At 36.3% G+C, this 21066-nt stretch overlaps 2 protein-coding genes and 1 long non-coding RNA gene across 3 annotated transcripts; 1 reads left to right on the forward strand and 2 right to left on the reverse strand.

Moving 5' to 3' along the window:
- Positions 1 to 1385: 1385 nt before the first annotated feature.
- Positions 1386 to 6840, reverse strand: LOC136268474 (ras-related protein Rab-13-like). Its single transcript, XM_066063827.1, has 7 exons — positions 6641 to 6840; positions 5505 to 5565; positions 4888 to 5026; positions 4162 to 4251; positions 2042 to 2107; positions 1957 to 1992; positions 1386 to 1655 (listed from the first exon to the last, which is right to left on the reverse strand). The coding sequence occupies exons 1-7, from the start codon at positions 6771 to 6773 to the stop codon at positions 1560 to 1562; spliced, it is 621 nt and encodes a 206-aa protein (XP_065919899.1). The 5' UTR covers positions 6774 to 6840; the 3' UTR covers positions 1386 to 1559.
- A 2439-nt stretch (positions 6841 to 9279) lies between these two features.
- Positions 9280 to 11146, forward strand: LOC136237000 (uncharacterized). Its single transcript, XR_010692277.1, has 3 exons — positions 9280 to 9415; positions 9929 to 10089; positions 10717 to 11146. It is a non-coding gene; the product is annotated as an uncharacterized lncRNA (long non-coding RNA).
- Positions 11147 to 12448: 1302 nt separating this feature from the next.
- On the reverse strand, positions 12449 to 19726 carry LOC136269217 (ras-related protein Rab-13-like). Its single transcript, XM_066064721.1, has 7 exons — positions 19399 to 19726; positions 13743 to 13803; positions 13289 to 13427; positions 12962 to 13051; positions 12848 to 12913; positions 12760 to 12795; positions 12449 to 12649 (listed from the first exon to the last, which is right to left on the reverse strand). Exons 1-7 carry the CDS (start codon positions 19685 to 19687, stop codon positions 12545 to 12547), a joined length of 786 nt encoding a protein of 261 aa, XP_065920793.1. The 5' UTR covers positions 19688 to 19726; the 3' UTR covers positions 12449 to 12544.
- Between the last annotated feature and the right edge of the window lie 1340 nt (positions 19727 to 21066).

Genomic DNA, 21066 nt, shown 5'->3' on the forward strand with positions numbered 1-21066 from the left:
TATATTACACAGCTAATCTATAGCTATAGCCAAATTGCATGAACAGGATGGGACATATAAGGGTATACTGAGCTACTGTATATGTTTGCACATATATATAGCTAGCTATATAGCTGAAACTGAACAAAATGGTATGTAGCTATAGTGGGGGCTAAAGGATGTGCAACTGGTTGATACAACTAGTAGTGAATAGTACACTGATTGTGATTCAGGTGTAATTACTAGGATGGATATTTCTTCTGGTGATGTCATTGACTTAGTGTTGATTCTGTTGAAAAACCCCATGCACTCCTCATGAGGAGCATGCTTTATCTAAGGGGTCTGAGGGCATGCCCTCGCAACAAATTTGGCAATAATTTTGACTGAGCCTTATTGAATTATAGCATTGTGAGCTAAGTGTCATTATTTTCTAGCAGTGGTAATTATAGCTTTCTTATAAGGGCACAGCATAAATGCTGCATGCAATATGGTTTGAGTTCAAAGTTGTGTCTCTTTGCTCTTTAAATTTTAATGGTGGATGCATGTACTATTAGAATAGTTTACCGTTCTATATTAGAGTATTTTGATGTTTATCAGCTGTTTATTACTCCAATTTTATCTCCACTTGTTAATTCCTAGCTCTTCTCTTCTTACTCTTTCCATGTTTCATTTTCCATGTATGCTTTAGATGCAATTGCACCTGTACTGTAGCTTCTACTATCTTATAGCTAAAATTTTGAAGGGTGTGCTTCAGCCCCTCTAAATCCATGGGGTTGGGGGCACATGACAGGAATTTTTTGCTGTGATGAGATTGGAAGCAATCAAAGTGATTGAAATCTGAAAGTAATTCAGAAATAGGGAACAAAAGTAAAATCATACAGTTTTATTAGAATAAAGTATATACATGGACTGTAGAAAGCACAATTAAAAAGTAGCTAACTGTTAGATTATATTATAAATTTTAATCAGATTTTTTTGCAAAAATAGTTATCTCAAGATTTGCATGCTAGAAGTACTTTTCGTCAAATCCCTGTGGAAGAGTTAAGGTGCACATGTGCACTAACTTTGACTTTATGTTGTTCAGTGGTGCAGCTTGCTATAGTCAATTTTTGTAAACAGCCCCATCACAATTTAAAACTAGCCAAAAGTCATGTACAATTAACTAGCCTTTTGGCCACAACTATATATAGCCCCTAAATGAACTCCCAATTTTAATAAGTGTGCAAGTGGCCATTGTACTCCATGCACATGTTCATCATGTGTGCAAAAACTGCAACCTACTTTAATGATTTACTTTTCTTAGCAAATATTTTTTCACCAATTTTATCAATATCTTATATACACTATATAGTATATACAGTTAGCTGCATATTACACACACATATCTATAAATCATGTAGTATAACTGCCGTTTCAATAATATACAGTACAAATTTGTAGCTGCATGGTAGTTATATAGTACAACCCAATTAACAAGTCATTGATGTATATGTATATGGAGTCACTTACTATAATATTATAGTGGTACATGTATATTACTTAGCTAATAGATCATAAATAAAATGAATGATATGTGAAGTTTAGCAGGAACATGAAGATTCTTGTTTTTGGTATGAATCTGGCTTGTTTATGGATAAGAAAGGGCTGAACACTTCTTCATCAAACTGATTCTGCATCTGAGAATGTGTATAGGACAGGTGACAGTGAATACTTTAATAGTTGTATCATACAATATTACTGGTACACGTACTTGTAAATTATTACAATTACACAGAGAAAGTTCATGATGCATCAAATACCTGGAAATTTATAAAGAATTAATTGATTTCAACAAATTAAAATATTTTGTAGGGAATACGTACATAACTATATACTTGGTTAGACTGCCATATATTATTGAAACCAAAAGTGGCTATGCCTGTCACAGTTGGTTATCAAAGTAGCCATCTAGATTGTCACTGTTTGCTCTACACTTACATTTTTTAAGATGCTTTCTGTTACAGTAGAAAATGCCTGTAATATAACACAGCTAACACTCATGGATGGTACACATGTAGCTTACCTCTGAAAGATTCTCTGCTGTATGTGCACTTGTTTCTAGAAAACCCATCCCATAGTCTTTGGCAAGCTAAACAATATAACACAAAATGTTTTAAATAAAGCAACTGAGTATATACATTTGCAGCAAACTGTGTTTGAATTTAAGTCAGCTACTCCCAAGGTCTTAAAGTCAACATTAGCATTGATGTATATACACCCACCCAGGTGAAATAATATAATACATTTGACTCTCTCTCATCATTGAGTGTACATTAACACTATTATGTGACTGGGTCTGGGAAAACCGGTCTTATCACTCATGACAGCAGGTTTAATTTTTCACCACAAACACAAAGCTATATGAATAAACTATCAAATTTTACTGTCAAAATCAGCTAGTCTTGAGTGGTCTACTTTTGCGGCTACTTTTCCCAAGCCCAATGGCAAACCATACAAGCAGTCTAGGACTTTGATAGAGCTCTGGCCATGGCTGTATATGGCTGTACAGTTCTGTGGTGTTGAATAAAGGCCTGTGTTATAAATTTCCTTTCATTTTAGCCAGTTCTGGGGACTGAATGGCCTACAATTTGGCCTAATTCATCCCTACGTGTTCCTCTTTTATTTTATAAACAAATTCTTGCTCTCCCCTCCACCCCACCAACATTGGACCCCACCTGATACAGTCAATCTCAAGTTAAAAACTGTCTAAAATGGCAGTAAACATATAGCTGGCTACTTAGCTATGCAGTGAATGCTCTGGAAGGTAAGGAATTGGTATAAATCGTGTGAAAATTTTGTACACATATAGCTTCAGCAATTGGTAAGCTACAACACACTCTAAATACTTAAAACCGGCATTTCTTGACATCTTTAAATAGGCAATAATACTGGTTTTCCCAGACCCAGTCACATATAACTTGAGATACTTTTCACCCTGATCACCTGCATCTTGATCTGGGTGTGTCCCTGCGCCTGGATCCACCCCTGCATTTAACAACAAACTAGAGGAGCAGCTTTAAAAAAGCACAGACAAAGATAGCTGTCACATGTTACCATGCATGCACAATACAATTTTTGTGCATTAATTTTTTGTGGATGTTGTATATAACCCCCCCAAAAATACTTAACCACCAGGAGAAGATTGCCTAATAAGCAGATTTTCAGCACAGAAACAACCACTGAACTTTATCAGATTTTGATTACCCAAATGTCATTATTTTGTTGTGTGACTAGCTCTGTGTTTTACTGTTTATCTGTACACTCTTTTGAAAATCTGCTTATTTGGCAATCTTCCTGGTGGTTAAATATTTTGGGGGGGGTTATATACAGCATCCACAAAAAATCAACACACAAAAATTGTATTGTGCATGCATGGTAACATGTGACAGCTATCTTTGTCTGCACTTTTTTAAAGCTGTTCCTCTAGTCAAGTGCGGTCAACTTCGCACTACAAAATTCTCCCTATTATTTACCTCAGGAGTCACCAACTAAAAATCCAGGATCAATGCCTGTAAATTACCTAGACAATTATTTCTCTGACTTTGTATAATAAAAAATCCTTACTATATACAATTGATGTCAATACCTAAGTGTGAAACAGTAACGGTAGTCCGGGACCAGTCTAGTGAGTAGGGGGGATAGTGTTTTCTCAAGCATGATATGTGAACACTTAGTATCAAAGTTATTGTGCTGGTTGTATTATTGGCAGATATATATGTGGAGAAAATACTCCCATGGCCCTTAATTAAGCTAAAGCTTCACTGTAAATGCTTTGTCTGGCATCATGCGTGCATAGCACTTAAAGAACTGGACAGGAGCATGTGTTCCATGCAAATTCCCAATGTTGAATTCATGGAGTGATCATGCCACATAGTAATTTTTTAAATAGGGCAAATGAATTGTTATATAAGAGTACAGGTATTGTTCAATTGCACACGTGACTATTTTAAACCAAGTAATGGTGTTTTCAGCACTCACGCAATAGCTAGGGTAGAAGTGTGTATACATTAATATCACAGTTCTGTTCAACAAGTGCAATTTTCAATGTTAAAATGTTCTTTTGTTGGACGCACTAGTTCATAAAAGCAATCAAGATTATTTTTTTAAAACACACACACACACATGCACACAATAGATGTATACCTGTTTCCCTTGGTGTGTTGTGACCTTCCTGCTGTTACTAACATCAGTTTTGTTAGCTATCAACATCATTTTTACGTCAGACATAGCATTCTGTGTGTGAACATACAATTTGTAGCAAAGTATCAAACTATATGTAGGCATGGTACCAAGAGTATACAATGGGGAGCCTCCCCCATTGTACACTCTTGATGATACATATACAACTATTTGAGTGAAATCACAATATATGGTCCATTTTACACACAAATCTTTAAACTTAGTTTTCAATACTCACAAATGTCTTCATTCATGGTGTAGTTCACTACCAGAATAAATTGTGTCTGATTGCTGAGGATGTTGGATTATTGAGGTAATTTACTAGTGCAGTAAAGATTATAAAGGTATACCCTGGATTATAGAGATGTCGGATTAGAGAGGTTTCACCAATTAATCAGTTAGGTAGTGAGTAAAACTGTGTCATTTAGTTAATGCACAAATGTTAATTGTGTATGGCTGTCAAATTCAATACACATTCTCTTAAAGTGTAATGTCATCACTGCACGCCACTTAGTAAATATTTTAAGACTTACATGTGATCATGGATGCAGCCATATCCCCACTAGGGAGGTACAGAAGCCATACTATCACATACCCAGAAATGATTTAATTCACTCAGTCACATGTACTTCATTACCAACTCAAACTCATTATGCTCATGCATACAACCTACATGCAGTGCAGTTATACCTCTTGTATCATTTGTAACCAGTTGGCAGTATTTTCAAAACTCTGTTCATTGGTGATGTCATACACTAACAAGATACCTTGAGCTCTTCTGTAATATTGTGTTGTAAGAACCTTGAACCTCTCCTGACCAGCTGTGTCCCTTTAAAGATTTAAAAAAATATGCAACCTTAGCTAACACATGCATCATGCGAACACTTTGTAATGGATCAGATAACCATATATAAATGCTGTTAAATAAACAACAGAACTGCTAAACAGTTTGCTATTAAAAAATGTTTGTTTGTTAAAAAATTTTTTGTTACTTTTGGCTAATTTGATGGTCTCATTTCAAGATGCTAGCCAAAAGTATAGGCATTAAAGTGTGTCTCATTTTAGCAAGTAGTCGTCTAATCTTGTTTCCTTGCTTTTCACTGCTGGATCATTTCTCATTTCAGCTGTAACATTTTTAAACTTGTTTCCGTACTTTTTGTAGGTGTATATTCACTGTATATTATATCAACCCCTAATTTTTTTAAATAGCTTATATATATAGATGAGTATACACTATACAGCTAGGTTATATTACAACCATGCAGGCCTATAATTAGCATGCAATTTCATGCTCCATCTTAGCTTACCAAATTTGAAGCTTGATGGTCTTTCCTTTCATTTCTAGTGTTGTCAGCTTAAAATCAACACCTAACAAAATCAAACACACATAATTATATGTTAGCCTACAGCTACCTACATAGCTAGCTATATGTCATGGCTATGGCCAGTTAGCTATAAACATGACTATAAGCTGACTCGGTGTGACATGTACAGAGTCACGGCACATTGAATTAGCTACGTACAACACATAGTTATCTGATTTGAATTGTACTTAGCCAGTAACTAGTCGATTGTAAGCCCCAGAATTAAAATCAAAATTAGTTAGCAGTAGCAGATCAAGATGGTTTTCTGAGGTTTCAACAGAAACACCTTAGAGTACTTTACTAATACTGTATTGACAATACAAGGGTATATACCATAGCAAAAAAACTATATTACTGTATTTCAGTATAGCATAGCTACATAGTAACTAACATCCATTACAGCTTACTTTATATCTCCCACTACATTAAAATATTGAAATACTCTAATAGAACAGTCACCGTAATACAGCAGTCATGCATGCAGGCAAATATTCTGTAGTATAACTAAGAACTGTACCTGAATGGAATATACTGGATGATGAGATTCAGTATTAAGACTGATTGTGTAGAAACTTTCAAAAATAACACTCATTATGCGTATTTACTAACTCATTGTATGTAATTGCACATCAGCATTATAGCTCTGGATAATCTCGCTGATTAAAAATAAATTCTAATAAACTGGTGAAATCAGCCTTGCATTAAATTTCAGAGAGTCTAATGTTTAAAAATTTCCTAGGTGACATGTACTTAGTAGAGATAACATGACAGTCACCCTAACACAACAGTCAAATAGCTAAATGATAAACTGCTGAGATCACTTTCAGATTCAATCTCAGAGGGTCTAATTTTCAAAAATCTCCTGGGAGCATGGATGGCTCCAGATCCCCTAGAACTGATGGCATGCATGTAAGGTATGTTTCCTAGCAGTGTATTCAAGGCTAAGCCCGCTTGCCGACATCAACAAAAGCATTGGATTTCTACGTAGTAGAAACTCCCTCTTAAAAATCCTAGATCCGCCACTGCTATATAGTATGGTGTGGGTTGTTAAGTGATTCAGAGTACGATAGACTACTAACCTAGCGTAGCGATGTAGGCATGATCCATTCTGTCACTGATGAATCGACACAACATACTGGTTTTACCCACTCCGCAATCGCCACACAGTACTACCTTGAAGAGATAGTCGTAGCTAGTAGATACGTTAACCATAGTAGAGATAGACCCTAGACGAGGTTTATGCGCATGGCTTTCGTGATACCGGGCAGGAATGCGGAATGTCAGCCGTATTTATATTGGCGCAGGCCCGCTCTCAAACAAGTTGGATTCATACCATGCCAATTAATAACTCTCTTCATGTTCCTGCTAAACTTCACATAAACGGCTATACAGTAAAACCAGCTGATCATTGGCTGTGTACAATAACGACACCTGTTTAAATTAGCCATTGTATAGTTAATTAATCGGGGCTGTCTAAGCCCCCTCTTCTTTCTTCTCTTCCATCCTTTGTTCTGTAGACTGTAGGTTCTGTTGTTTTAGTTCTGTAGATGTAGGTATAGGCAAAACCCTTTTAAATAGAACATCTTAGCTTAGAGTTACAGCGTGGTGCCATTAGGGCCAGTTCTTCTATCCGGCCTTAAAAAAAAGAAGCTAATTAATCCCCTGATGCATCTGAGGATGATGACATTCATAGGTGACAATGAATACTTAATAAGTAATACTTGTTAGTTACCTATTGTATCATTTGTAACCATAGTAACCAGCTGGAGTGTTTTAATACTCAGATCATTGGTGCATGATGTCATACTTTTCTGTAATATTGTACTGTGAGAGGGACATTGGAAACAGCTGAAATTGAAAACTGGAACTGAAAAACTGAAACTGAAAAACTAAAATTGGTCAAAATTTCATATTAACAGGTATACCTCTTAACAAATACCACCTCTGTAATAATACCGCCTGTATAATAAGACCGTCTCTAATAAGACCACCCAGCTCATTAGTAGTTAATACATTATGAGTACACCTTAGCCATATTTCAAATATGGCTAAGGTGTACTCATAATGTAATAAAGTATCAATCAATCAATCAGTCAGTACTTAAAAGTTAAAATTACAGCTGCATGCAGGTACAAAAGGGTATAGTATCTTACTGTGCCAAGACCTAAAGTCATGTCACAAATGAAAATGGAGCAATTGCATGCATAATTTACTCCACTGATACTGGATTTGATAACGGATTTCTCATGAATTGTGCATGATTTAGGAGTTGCATAGTTACAAAACAAACATTAATGATCTTGGACTTTATGTCTTGATAATAGTTAGGCACTTGTATATGCATCTTAGAACCTGAGGTGACATCAATAATTACCGAGGCACAGATAATTATTGACATCACCTCAGGTTTTTAAATCCTCGAAGATGCCTATTACGAGTGTCTAACTATTACCAAGACACAAAGTCCAAGATCATTAATTTAACTATGCAACTCTTAAAATCATGCACAATTCATGAAAACTCCATTATCAAATCAAGTATCAGCAGGGTAAATTATGCATGCAATTGGCAATTGCTCCATTTTCATTTGTGACATGACCATGGACTTTAGGTCTTGGCACGGTAAGATAGCATATCCTTTTGTACAACACTGCAGCTGTCATTTTAACTTTAAGTACTGACTGATTGACTGATACTTTATTACATTATGAGTACACCTTAGCCATATTTGTTGGACCTACTTGACATAACTGCTATAATGAGGTGATCTTATTAGGGACGGTCTTATTATACAGGTACTTATTACAGAGGTGGTCTTTGCTAAGAGGTACCTTTAATATAAAAGTTTGACCAATTTTAGTTTTTCAGTTTCAGTTATTCAGTTTCAGTTTTCAATTTCAGCTGTTTCCAATGTCCCACTGTGAGAGCCTTGAACCTCTATAATGACCAGCTGTGCAGTCCCTTTAAAAGCAATATGATAATTCTTTGTCAGTTATAGATACATGCCTATCATCATGAAATGCACTATAGCTAGATACCTGGTATTGACACTTAAATTTTTATGGTCTATAAAACACTTGATAAAGCATCCATTAATATCCAATAGCATCATTGGAGTGTAACATGATAGGCAATTATCTGATAAAAGCAGATCATAAAATATCATAAACAACTATTTGTGACAAAGTTTGTGGGTATAAATGCTTTTACATTGTGTCTCCATTATTGCTGTTTTAGCAGCAAAAGGATGGTCATGGTTAAAGAATGAATTTATTTAGTTATTATTGAAGGATAGGGTTTCACTTAAAACTTCATGCAGACAGACATACATAATCCATGACACAAAGAAACACATTTTTTTGCAAACTAGATATGGCTTGCTCAAGATGGCTGAGCTGCATAACATGAAATGTGACATCCAGGATGGTCCATCAATCATAGCATTGCTGTATCTATGTATATACTCTGCTATAGTCCTTTAATTGTAGTATGCATCCATATATTACCACCACACATATATGCATATGGGAAGTAGATACTTTAGTGGTGCAAAATAAATAGCTATCAACCATGCAGTGTTTCTGTATGTAAATAAACATAGTTCTCTGTATGCATGACTGCAGCCTGTTAAGGCATGACACATGATTGAGGGAATGGCACATCAGTACACCTGCCAATAATTTTATAGTAATATGATGTTTTATCAGTGTAACTGCCTAGAAAGCTTGTAACACATTTCTGTGCACCAGATTTGGACCAATTATTTGCTGTTACCACCAGCCGCAAATTATTGTATAACAGCTACTGCATGTGTCAGTCTATAACTACAACAGAAAGTCAAGAAGATAGTTCCAGTGAGTGTGTCTCTCTTGTTAGTTATGTTGTCTTAGTGTTGGTGTGTAGAGTAGTCACAACAAAGGGTTTACATAAAGTGTTGCCAAACATCAAACAAGTGTTCGTGAAGGTCAGACAGGCTGGTGAAGTGTTGTCTTTAAAAGTGAACCTATGTGACTTTAAAACATATAAAAATACTAAGCCCTCATCATTACATATATAACTCACTAAAATGGGCCACCTTTGCACTAGTGCTCAAGTGCTAAAAGTCATAAATCCTCTTGAGGACAGGATTAGTAACTCACAGGAGGCTTTACCATATCTTGGTATGAAGGTGTGGTCACCCAAAGTGTCAATGTGTTGTGAAGTTGTTCATACATACATACATACACAAACTCATGCGAGCACTTATTTTTAGCAAAACACATTTACACACAAACTGGTTTTCATCCCAGAATGTTAAGCATTGATGGGAGAGAAATTGTCGTTTAATAAGTACATTCACGATTAGTCTGGTTGTGTTTGTGTGTTAGATAAACTGGTTGAGATACTGAAGAAACAAAGTGGACCTGACAAGAACGACATTGTGAAGAACTCTGTGAAAAACTCTGTGAAGAGCTGTACATGGGCTACAAACCATCTGGTTGTCAATGGCACACCTGTTGCTAACTATCATGGAGGGATATATCCAGTTGTGAGTCCTTTGTTATGTATCCTGTACATGCTCACTCAGTTTTCAACATAATAAATGTACTGACATGGGTGTTCTTCATGTCAGTGATCTTCAGCTAAACCAAAAGTTAAAACTATTGCTTAGTGGCTGCATTCCTTCCTTGTTAAAAGAGCATGCAACAAGACTCCAAGAGTGATCATATTTTTTGCAAATCAGTTGTCCTGCTTATTTTGTTACTGCATATCCTGTGAAGTGTGGCCTTTACAAGTTACTGTATATACATAGTCTAACTGCATTGCTACAATACTCTCTAATAGAGCAGTCAATATATGGTATACTTAATGGATTAATAGGTGATCGAAGTACCTTAATTATTTGCAATTAGTCTGCTTAAAGATTTTACAGACACTAATCAGTCAAAATGTACTTGTTTGTACTGACATCACATTAAAAGGCATTGATTGTAGCAAGGGTGTGTGCACTAACTATACTGTTAAAAACTGACATGGGAATTAGATGACCAAGCACTTTGATGAGTAAAATTTTGATGAAACGCTTCAAAGTTGCATAAGAGAATGTACAAAATGTGAAAATTTGTGTATGTGGTGTGGCATGTAGGTTATTAATGATGATGTCATATATCATCAGATCAATCATGTGATCCCACATCTGTGACAGACTACCTGCATAGGGTGGGGAGAACAGGCAGGGTAGGTAGCACAACACACTGTTGAATTACTACTTTTATGACCAAGAAGAGTGACATCTGGACGGCACTTAAAAAATAGTGTACTGTACTTGTAATGGCTGCTAGTCTGAGCCATGGTATCAATAGAACATACGATAGCACATCATGTCCTCAATATATAGCAATGGTAGTGATTAGTGTACTGAAATGTGAACAATAAACTTCTAAGATCATTTTATAACCACAAAGCATGCAGTGGGTCGCCAGTGGCCTGTAAAACTGCACACATAGTTATCAAGTTAATTTCATGCTTAATATATATATATATGTTTTGTACATGCACAACTGGGTTAAGATTGTAAAGTATTTCATAAGCTAACAGTGTAGTAATATTTGTAGAGTACTTGTTGTAATAATAAATATTTTTACTATTAATGGATGTACCTTCATTAACAACAGTGTAGGTAATACTGGTTTCCTGTAATAAGAAAAGAGCCAAAAGTGTACCCATCAGTCTGTTTCATGGTATACAAATACCTATAGCTACTCTAGTGATTCTTTACCACACCTGGCACATGATAATCCAACAGTTATACTCCTATATACAGATGATAACAGATTATCTGTGTACTGATACCTTGTATTATTGTAGAAGTCAGTGTTGATGTAACATAACTTGTGCTGGCTACATGATCGATGTTCCCCGATCAAAACTTCTACTAATAAATAATATCAAGAAATGTACTGATTGATGTTTGCCTGTGTTTATTACTACTTATAGAGTATGTGAGAGGAGGTTGGTGATGCTGATGTATCATCAAACATAATATTAGGATTGGCTAATTTAACCTCATCAATTCAGTATTACTGCATGCCAATGTAGATATGTTGCATGTGGTGGAAGTGCAACAGCACCCTTAATAGTTTATTTAAGTTCTCCTTACCTGTGTTTGCCCCATACTTCATCATCACGACAGGAACTCCAATTGTAACAGGACCATCAGCCATCCATTATATAGAAATACCACGAGGAATCCCATATCTCTTCATTTTGCTGTGTTACGTGGTTACAATCAATCGCAAACCACACAGACACATAGTCTATTTGCACTTTGTTGTAATGTAATCTATAGGCTGTTTATGCTTTGAAGAAACCACTTGTGAGGCTATAGGTTCCTTCCCTTGTTGTGTACTTGTAATGTTATCTAATGGACAAGTATTCAAACACTGTACAGTTATTGGAAGTGATGAAATTTGATAGCAGGTAGTTAGTATAATTATACTGTACTGAAACAGTGGGAGTCACTGAGAGGATACCGGTACCATTCATAATAGCTGTGTACTGCAGCACATATGTTAGACCTAGCAATGAAGGGTCTGACAAAGACTTAGTGAGAATTGTAAAGAGAAAACCTGTTAGCAATGAGCAAGTCAACCATGTGGTCATGTCACAATAACATTGTCATAATTTATATACTGTAGCTATACTTCATAAGTCATCAACTGTTACTATATAGTAGTTATTCAGTAAAACCATTAAGTTACTTTTGTAGTTATATCTAAGAACTATATCAGTCAAAATGGAATGGAATTAAGGTACTACAACATCAAGTAACAATGTACACTATCTAAGAAACATCAAAACCATTCACCGCTGTTACTGATAAATATACATTAGATTGATCACTCCGGATAACAATATATAGCTGGTATTTGAGGTGTTTCACTAGTAAACATACCTATATATTTAGATGCTAAACAAATTTGTATAAATAATAAATTAACAATTTAGCAATAACATGACGATTCTTGTTTTGAGTTAGTGTCATTTATACCCAGCTGGTTTATGGATATCTGAGAGCCAACGGTTTTATTTTTAACTTTACTCTGCATCTGCAAGATAGAGATATTAATGCAAATATTTAATCACATTAAGTCAGTGATATGTACGTCCAAAGACAAAGAGCTGAGGGAGAACACATCAATGTGAACAATATACTTACATGCTGGAAGATAATATCTGTCAAGGTGGTGAATGCCTGTAGTTAAGGAGTATGCATAATCAACATTACATTGATGTAGTTAGCCTACCTCTGAAAGGTTCTCTGCTGTGCGTGCACTTGTTTCAAGAAAATCCATCCCATTGTCTTCAGCAAGCTAAAATATATATCATGTACTAAACAAATGGATAAACAGCATATCCACCTGTTTTCCTTGGTGAGTTGTAACTTGTCTCTTTTCCTCAATGTCTCTTTTGTTAGCTATCAACATCAGTTTTACATCAGAAATAGCATACTGTGTGCAACATATGTAATATAATTATTACATGGCTAGTAGCATACCTTTAGCTACAGTAATAGTTCAGTTTAAAATATATGATGGTATGATACTGTACCCATCCAGTAAACCAACTATGCTTAGATTTGGATGCTTTTTCAATATGCGTGTGTGCGTGAGCACGTGTGTGCATGAACACGTGTGTGCGTGAGCATGTGTGTGCGTGCGTGCGTGCATGCGTGTGTGTGTGTGTACCTCTTGTATCATCTGTAACCAGCTGGCTGTATTTTCAAAACTCCGTTCATTGGTAAGGTCATAGACTAACAAAATACCTTGAGCTCTTCTGTAATATTGTGCTGTGAGAGCCTTAAATCTCTCCTGACCAGCTGTGTCCCTTTAATGTAGAGAAAGATGCATAAACATAATAACTCTTCACAAAGAGAAGCCATTCAGCTGTGTTACATGCATGTGTTTGCAAAGTAATAAAGAATCTGCAATTTACATTTACAGCACATGTGTACTACTCTTGCAGGAGTTCAGTGTTAAATGTACTTTACCTATATCAACCTGTTACTATAGTATACAATTTAGTTCCCTATATGCATGGCAGACACTGATACCTCTGACATCACATAACAGTTGACATTATGCAAAACACTTGCAGGGTTGACAGAAAGAACACACTAGTAAATACGTAGCATGAACTTACCAAATTTGAATTTTAACTCGTTTCCCATTCATCTGTAGTGATTTCACTTTATAGTCAATACCTATATGTACACATAAAGCCATCATGATTATATTATAGTTTTCTGTCCCTAGCGGCAGCAAAAATTATTAACTATACAATCGCTGTGGATACGACTGCTCTGATTAGAGTATCTCGATCTGCAAAATAAAGGCTGCGCCCTGTGAAACAAGAGTGGAGGTACTCCAACCACTTAGCTATAATGTTTTTATGTACAGCTAATACATACTGCATTTGCATAATCTAAATTGAAATTTTGTACAGTTACCTAAAAATTGATGTAGGTGGTGATGAAAAACAAGGGATAAAATAATGATGGCTTAACAGCCAACTATATAGTAAAACAATTATAGGTAATTATGTCATATAAACATTCAGTAAACTGATTTTGAAATAAATGGAGGTATCAAACTTTTGTAATCCAGCTGATCGTACCACATTTATTTTTGTATGTACATGCAACTATCAGTGACCATTTAACGTGTAAACTGCATAGCCAGTAGGTATGGTGCAAGCATTCATTTGCCACGAACGTGGCAAGTGTAACATTTTTGAATTCAACTTCTTTAGTGGAACGAGCTACTAGAACTGATATTCAGCTCGAAGTTTAGAGAGGGACTTAAATCTTGAATACTCACAAAAATACAAACAATCACATGTACGTAACTAATACTCTTTACAGATGTATATATGTACATTAAGTATGCATTCCAGTATCAGATATTTTTTTAAATTCTCCATAATAGAACCCTGACACAAAATGACAATGTGCTTACAACCTATGATTGTTCAATCATCTGAGCTCCTATGAAGATGAAACTTGATATGAGGTTTGTCCATACTCTGACCATCATGGAAATCTTAGTTTTATCACACGCTAAAGACTAGTAGTGTGTATAATGCTTATGTGGTTGCTTTGCCTGGGTTTGCAGTATTCAATTACACAACAATTTTCTGATGGCTGTGTCACCAACTCAAAAGTATAAACCACTTCAAAGTCAGCATAAAAATAGACATAATTAAAACCACAACTCTGCCTTAGGTTCTGTTGCATCATTGTCAAGGTAACACCTCCACTTTAGTTGTTCGCTTTTATAAGTTGCTAATTTCAACCTTTATACTTGCCTATGAGTAAACACTATTGTATTGATAGGTGTGCAGTAAGTGAAACATATCTGCTCACCACAAAGCATACAAAGATCATTGAGATTCAACAACCCTAAAGTTAACGTGTACAAACTTGTAGCTAGAAGCAACTGCAATTTCAAAGCAGTCCAGGTTACTAGACAGTTTCCTATTCAATTTAGCCTTTTTTTTAAATGTAAGGAGAGCCTCAGGAAAATTGCATTTTTAAAAGCACTATGCATGCCAAAGTAGTCAATTCCAACCCAACAACTATGAAATCAGTGATCAGTACACCCAAATATTTAAGAATCTGGTACATTAAGAATAAATAAGCTGTTTCAGTTTCTGCCTGTGTGAGAATAATTATAAGGCCAGTTTTGAAGAAACTGACACATACGACATAGTCCCATACACATATACCTGTACGGGCTGCCCATATGCCATGTGGGTCAGATGTCAACTATATGCTGTTCATGTGGTTACCTGCAGTGACTCAAAACACCTGACAAGCTCATATTCTAATCATAACTTATGAAATTTTGCATAAGGATAAGGAGACCCACCTGAGAGAGAGAGAGAGAGTAGCTATGTATAGTTACGTGTATATGTATCATAGCTGTAAAATTAAGTTTTAGTTAACCACTGAATCAATTTTTATATAGACAGTTGCTATTTTTATGGCACTCACATAAACAAAAGAAAACTTAGACTACAACAAAATAATGTGATGGTGGCAGGATTTGAACCCACTGCCAGCTACCCAGCTCCAATAGTTTCTACCTTATAAATGTGTAACTGAAGTTACCTCAGAGAAGAAGAAACCAAAGTTAAACCATAACTCTCATAGGAAGCTCCAGGATTTTTGGCGACTGGTTTCTGATCAAAAGCACAACTAGATTTTAGGTGAAGACAAAAAAAAAAGTCGACACCTCCTAAGAATGGTTATTCTCCACTAAATAATATTTGTATCACTGCTAAAGCAAATAATTATTCGCAACTTCATAGTTTGCTACACTACTCTGAATACTGTGGGTGCTATATTAGAGTGACTGACTGCTCTATTAGAGTATCTCAATCTAAACATGACCAGTTTCCGGAAACCTCAGAAACCCCGCTGGAGCCACTCCTGACCCTAATGCTAACCATATGCCTGGTAAGCATAATAATGTCTTCCACTGCATGTCTGTATGAAGGTAAGTTTATGGTGAGTCAGTTCAAGGTGAGCCAGGGTTGGTGTAGGTGTACTCTCCAACCCTACCTCGCCTCAAATTCATCATAAAGTTATCTTCATACAGTAAGTGTATTTGATAGTGCCATAGTCTCTTTGATTGTGCTGTAACAATAGCTATTAAAAATAAATTACAAGTCCGTAAAATAGCAACTTTGAAGACTGCTTGCATCAATGGCTGATCCAAGGTTAGATAAGGAATTTTCCCCACCCCTTCCCCATTTTAATAAAGTACCTTTAGCTTAAAGCACAGGATTGAAGTTAGTGAGTCTATCACATAAGGAAAAAGTGCTGGAGGTAAGCCTTATATATATAGCTCGCCTATAAACTTACCATCATACAGACGGTGAAAGACATCATTATGCTTTACAGCAGGCCCCCCCTTGACAAATTCTCCTAAATTTTAAGCAATAGTTTAAATGAAAATGTCTCAGGGTACATCAGAAGCAATCTATGAAGTCTAAAATGCTGGGGAGGTGTGTTATTCTCAGGTACCTGAGAACATACCAGAAGCAATCTAAGAGAGTCTAAAAATCCAAATATTTCAGGAGCAGCATATCATTCTTAGGTACATAATGCACCAGAAGCAATTTACAAGAGCCTAAAGCACAAATTTTTTCTGAAGCAGCATGTTATTCTCACGTACATGAGAATACAATTTACAAGAGTCTAAAATGCAAAAATTTCTGGAGCAGCATGTCACATGTACCCACCAAAAGTAATCTATGAGAATCTAAAATGCAAAATTTTCCTGGAGCAGCATGTTATTCTCAAGTACCTCAGAATGCATCAGAAGTAATCTAAGAGAGTTTAAACACAAAAAAAATTTCTGGAGAGCAGCATGTCACATTTTCAGGTACATCATGTGTCATGTACTATATACCATAATGTATGTGTGTTTGTAGTGTTTTTTTTTTGTTGTGTGTACTCAACCAGGGAAGAACGGCTGGTGCTGACTGGTTTTGAGTTTAAATTATAAATCAAATCAAATCAGAATGCACCAGAAGTGATCTACGAGAGTCTAGTCTAAAAATGCAAAGATTCTCTGGAGTGGCATGTTATTCTCAGGTACTGTACCTGTGAGTGCACCAGAAGCAATCTGACAGTCTGGTGGGCATGGTCCCTATAGATTCCATGTACATAAAAGTAAGCATAGAGCTACCGCCCCCCCCCCCTTACTCTGACGGAACTGTATTCCCCCCTTCCCCCTGATTAGTCATTTCCTAGATGAAGGCCTGTACAGGCAAACCTCAGATATTGATAGGGTTAGCCGGATTGGGTTCAACTTTGGTTATTTGTCTCTCACTTCAGGGTTATATGTAGATATCAACACCTTGGCTTTGCAAGTTTTAAATAGTGAAACAAGAAGAGTTAGTATATAGCTATAGCAGTGACACAGTGGTATAAAGCATAGGATTCTCCAGTTCAAAAAAATATCTAAATTATTTTCCCCATATACATATGCCGTATGGGGCCCTATACACATATGAGATTCTCATACACAGATGCAGCAAGTGGGCGTGTATTGGACAAAATCCACAACCACCAGTAGTTCAGTACAAGGAAAAATATATATAAGGATCATAGAAATAAAAAGGAGTGAAATAAGGGAGGCTGCACTTGTGTACAGGGCAAGCATTCACATTTCTACCAGTAGCTATAAGCAATTTTTAGGGATAGAAATAAAAGTAGTGAATAAGGGAGGTAGCGAAATAAGGGAGGTAGTGAAATAAGGGAGGTAGCCTACATGCACCTGGAGATTTAATCCCTACTTCACTTGGCACTATATCTGCAGGTTGCAAATGGGTGGTCTCCAATTATTTAGCTACTTTTTATTTCTATGATCCCTAATCAAACTTAAAATTCCTAATACTTTATTGTTTATACATTTTTGTAGCACAATTATCACTGTCGAATTTACACATACTACATCAAAAGAAGGAATGGTGCTAGACATGCATTTTGCATCCCATACATTAGCTAATTCCTGAAAAGGCATTCAAGATGACATTATTCTTCGTTTTCAATTATGTTCAGCCCTTTAAATAGTGTTTCATAAAGATCAGCATGAGAAGTGTCTCTGCAATCAACCCAGTCACTATGGAAAAATAATATGGACAATAACCGTGAACAGTGGCCGATCTAGGGTCTTTAAAAGGAGGTTTCTGAAAGGTACTATAATAAGGCATCTGAGGGCATTCCTCCAGAAATTTATTACTTTTAGTTACCAATCACAATAAATCCAATGCTTTAAATTGTGAAATAAAACAAACTAACTGTAGGGGGAAGTTGTGGTTGATTGTTCTATTTAATAGAGTAGTTACTGACTGCTCTACTAGAGTATCTCAATTGTTATTATTCTCAATGGGAAGGGAAAATGAAGTGCTGTTGAGGCTATAGCTATAATGGATGTTAGTTAAGTGCAATTGCATGTATGTTGCCGAAATAACAGTGGTATAAAGTTGTTTACCACGATAAATTGTCAATACAACAATTATAAAGCTATAGTTAGACTACCACCAAGAATTAATAATAGTTACTCTTGCTACCACTGAGCTAAATTTATTTAAAGGGGGTTTCTTCTGAAACCACAGAAACCTGCCTAGATCCACGTTGACTGTGATAGCTTTTCAACGAAGCCACAGGGAAGCCATAACGCACTACAGCGAATTGACACCTTTTAAATTATGTCTGTGATGTGTGCATTGTAGCTACATACTATACTGCAGTATGCCAAAAAGCATTGACCTGCCAGGTAGGAACCGTCCAGCAGTGAAAAAATCAACCCCGTAGCCGGGCTCACCCATAGTCTTAACTATTGGTGTCTGAAGGCATTATATAGTTAGTAAAAGTTATAGCTATGCATGCAGTCAGCATGAAATTCCACTAAACTATAATAGTTGGAAGTGTTTCGGATCACACTGCAGAAGGCACTTTTTTGTGAGAAAAATGTGCAACCTCAATTGATTGATTGATTATTATTTTAACATCTCAACAAGCCATTGTTCCTTGTTGGAGTATAGCTCTATACTCCAATAAGGAAGAATGGTTTTGCCGATTGCCTATATATAAAAAACATGTATAGCTAAAACACATATAACACCAGTTATACAAGGACACTAAGCAGGGCAACACTGACAAGCTGAGAAAAACAAAAACAAGAACAACAAAAACAGAGATTAAGTTTATGGATTGGAAGTACAACCTCCATGCCTAATAGCTCAGTATACAGATCCGTACTGTATGATCATTAACACAGCTTACCAACTGTAGCGATGTAGGCATCATTCATTTCGTCACTGACATATCGACGCAACATACTCGTTTTACCCACTCCGCAATCACCACATAGTAGTACTTTGAAGAGGTAGTCGTAGCTAGTTGACATGTTGGCTATCGAATCATACGAAACACTGAAATAATTTCCCAAGGCGGTATCCGCTGTAGCCGCTGGTAGCCGAATCAAGTTAGCTAATTCAATGCCGTTGTACGATGCCTCAATCCGCCGCTTATTAGTCTCAACCTTTGGCGGAACCGTAGTGGCAGCCGCCATGCATTCCGTGTGGCAGTGCACGGGTAAGACTGCTGGGAAATACAGGGGCGTACGCAGGAATCAGTTTGAAAAAGGCCGGTTTCCATTACAGCTAAGTGACTGTTATATTAGAGTAGTTTATATTATCTGATTTCTCAATTAGAGTATCTCGATCTTTTCACCAAAATCATAATTCAGAACAATGCTAGCTATAAGTGTTGCTATCATGTTATTTAACCAAGATAAAAGTTTAACCGCCCTGCATGTTCCATGATAGATTCCAAATTCTGGAAACCTGAAGCTTCAATTTTTTAACGTTTCAAGTAGTGTGTAAAATCCTAAGGGGTTCTGAAACCCCTGGAAACCCCCCTAGGTACGTCCCTGAAACATCTGTGCATGACTGGCCTGGCAGCGCCCGCCTCTTCCTATATGCGAAAGGGAGGGAGGGCGCCGCCACACTAATTTATGACATGATGTTCTGTTCACACTGACTGCTCTATTAGAGTACCTTGATTGGTTGGTTGCAAATTTAGTTTATCATTTATTTCCAATAAAAGGATTGATCAGTACAAATAGCATCTAGCTAATCATAACAGGACACCACTGACTATTTTAAACTGTCACAATGCTGTAGCATCTATACTACACTGGTGTATTTGTCCAAGCTACCATGAATTTCCAATACATTGTGACAAATCTTTGGAAGAAAATGGTGTAAAACTTCTTTGGCTGAAATTTTGATCTTAGGGCAGATCATACAATTTCCAGTAGAAGGCCAGACATTGTCATGTTATAACCAGCGGAATGGATGTTGCTATTCCAGCAGGTATAAATCATATACCATGCATGCATTCAACTTCTTGTAAAGGCAGCACTCCTGGGATCTGCTCACGTCCTGTGCAAAGTTTTAGATCTCCATGAGTTCAGTCAGATAGATCTATGAGATCTATAGAACTTGAACTTTACCAGTGTATATATTATCAGTAATGACTGTATGTGCATGATGGAGCGTGTTAGTGTTAATAACAGGAAAACATATTATTAAATTCACTGTGAAATGTACCCACATACACAAAGTATCACTTCCTCTACTCTGTATGGTTTAGTATACATAGCTATGGTGTTTAGAATCAGTTACAAAACCATATACAGTAACAGTGCAATGACTCATGTTATTGAACAGTTGATAATTTATTTTTCTATGAAAGTGGTTTGGGCACTATTTCCTCTAAACATATTAGCTAGGTGGCATCAAGAATTAACAATGTCTTCCGATTAACTGTTAACTCTTGTTGACATCTATTCAAAAATGATAGCTACAAAGAGGAAACTTTACTAGCAGCAGGAACAATAAAATACTTGAAACTGCCATACATCCAATAATTTATCAGGGTATACTG

The sequence above is a fragment of the Dysidea avara genome, chromosome 10, assembly GCF_963678975.1.
Source record: "Dysidea avara chromosome 10, odDysAvar1.4, whole genome shotgun sequence".
In the NCBI taxonomy this organism is placed as follows: Eukaryota; Metazoa; Porifera; class Demospongiae; order Dictyoceratida; family Dysideidae; genus Dysidea; species Dysidea avara.